Genomic DNA, 1,596 nt, shown 5'->3' with positions numbered 1-1,596 from the left:
TCATGACGCTTCCTATGGAGGCCATACACACCTCTGTCCTCCCGTGACTCTTCCGATGGAGGCCACACACACCTCTGTCCTCCGCAGGCTCAGCACACAATGACTCCACACAGAGGCACAGTCTCCTTTAACAAACTTTAAAGAAAAGGGGACACAGAGAGGATACAGAGAATGCAGCGACTGGAGGCATGCAATCAGGGTGAAGCTACCTTCTATAGCACTCCTGACTCTCTAACAGAGACAGTGGATGGGCTATGTCTTCCCGGCTAGCCACGGTGTATAAATAGACGGTGGGGGAGGGGGTTCGGGGACGGGATACAAAGGGTCCGATGATATGAGCACACTACGAGGACGAGGACTCTACACGATGGGAGGCTCCTATGCTTCTCCATCAGCACCAAGAAGTCTGAGGCCTCGGCAAACGTCCCATTGAGTATCTTTGGAAGTGAAGGGCACCGGGCTCACATCATGGCACGGAGCGCCAGGTGGCTCTCCGGCGTGTGGGTCCTCTGGTGGATGAGGAGGTGGGAACTTTGGCGGAAGCTCTTCCCACATTCGGCGCAGGTGTACGGCCGCTCCCCGGTGTGAACTCTCTGGTGGGTCACCAGGGACGAGTTGCGGCTGAAGCATTTGCCGCATTCGTTGCAGACAAACGGTTTCTCGCCGGTATGGATGCGTTGGTGGATGACCAGGTAGGAGCTCTGGCTGAAGCTCTTCCCGCACTCCTTGCAGGTGTAGCGTTTCTCGCCGCGGTGCACGCGGTGGTGGCGGTTGTAGTCGGAGCTGTGGATGAAGCCCTTGCCGCATTCCATACAGGTGTAGGGTTTCTCCCCCGTGTGGGTCCGTTGGTGGGTCACCAGGGTGGAGTTACAGCTGAAGCTCTTCCCGCACCGCAGGCACGTGTACGGCCGCTCCCCTGTGTGGGTCCGCTGATGCGTCACCAGCTGCGAGCTGCGGCGGAAGCATTTCCCGCAATCCGCGCAGCTGAAGGGCTTTTCCCCGGTGTGAGTTCGCTTGTGCCGCAAATAGGCCGACTTGTAGCGACTGGTCTTCCCGCACTCCACGCAAATGTACTTTTTGTCCTTGGAGTCCGTCTCCTGCAAGATTTTAATGGCCTTGAAAGCCTTTAGCCGTTGGTCCGTGGAGTGCGGGCGGCCCCCCCGCGGGGAGGCCAAACTGTCTCCTTCATATGGAATGCCTTCGCTGGAGAAGGCGTACGAGCTCTCCCCCATCTGAGGCCAGGCCTCCTCGTCCTCCTCTGCGGCAGTCTCTCTGCGGGAGGACTCCCGCTCGCTGGCCAGGCTCTGAAGATGGGCAATGATATTGGAGAGCTTGCTCGCCCCCTTCCCGCTCGGGCGACCTTTGGGGGAGGCGCTGCACGGAGGACTGTCCTTCTTGTCGGATTCTAAGAAGCTTTCCTCGCTCTCCTCACCTGGAGCTGACTGGGAGATGTCTTCATCATCTTCATCATCATCATCCTGACAGTCTAACAAGACCCCGCACTGCTGGATGTACAATGTGTTCTCATCTTCTATACCGTTCATGGGGCGATATGCACCTGGGAATAGAAAGAAGCCATGAGGTCATAGGTCACCA

At 57.7% G+C, this 1,596-nt stretch overlaps 1 protein-coding gene across 2 annotated transcripts in view; it reads right to left on the bottom strand.

Annotated features, from left to right (window-relative positions):
- Positions 1-419: 419 nt before the first annotated feature.
- The window catches only part of LOC108804167 (zinc finger protein 239-like), a 3,431-nt gene continuing 2,254 nt past the window's right edge, over positions 420-1,596 (bottom strand). For both annotated transcript variants that reach the window (XM_018575923.1, XM_018575924.1), the window contains exon 2: positions 420-1,558. In XM_018575923.1, coding sequence (XP_018431425.1) covers positions 462-1,558 — 1,097 coding nt within the window. In that variant the 3' untranslated portion in view covers positions 420-461. The remainder of the gene's footprint in view (positions 1,559-1,596) is intronic.

The sequence above is a fragment of the Nanorana parkeri genome, unplaced genomic scaffold (genome assembly GCF_000935625.1).
Source record: "Nanorana parkeri isolate BGI_ZX_2015 unplaced genomic scaffold, ASM93562v1 scaffold5746, whole genome shotgun sequence".
Taxonomy (NCBI): domain Eukaryota; kingdom Metazoa; phylum Chordata; class Amphibia; order Anura; family Dicroglossidae; genus Nanorana; species Nanorana parkeri.
The sequence above is the reverse complement of the archived record's forward strand: the minus strand, read 5'-3'. Positions and strand labels throughout refer to the sequence as shown.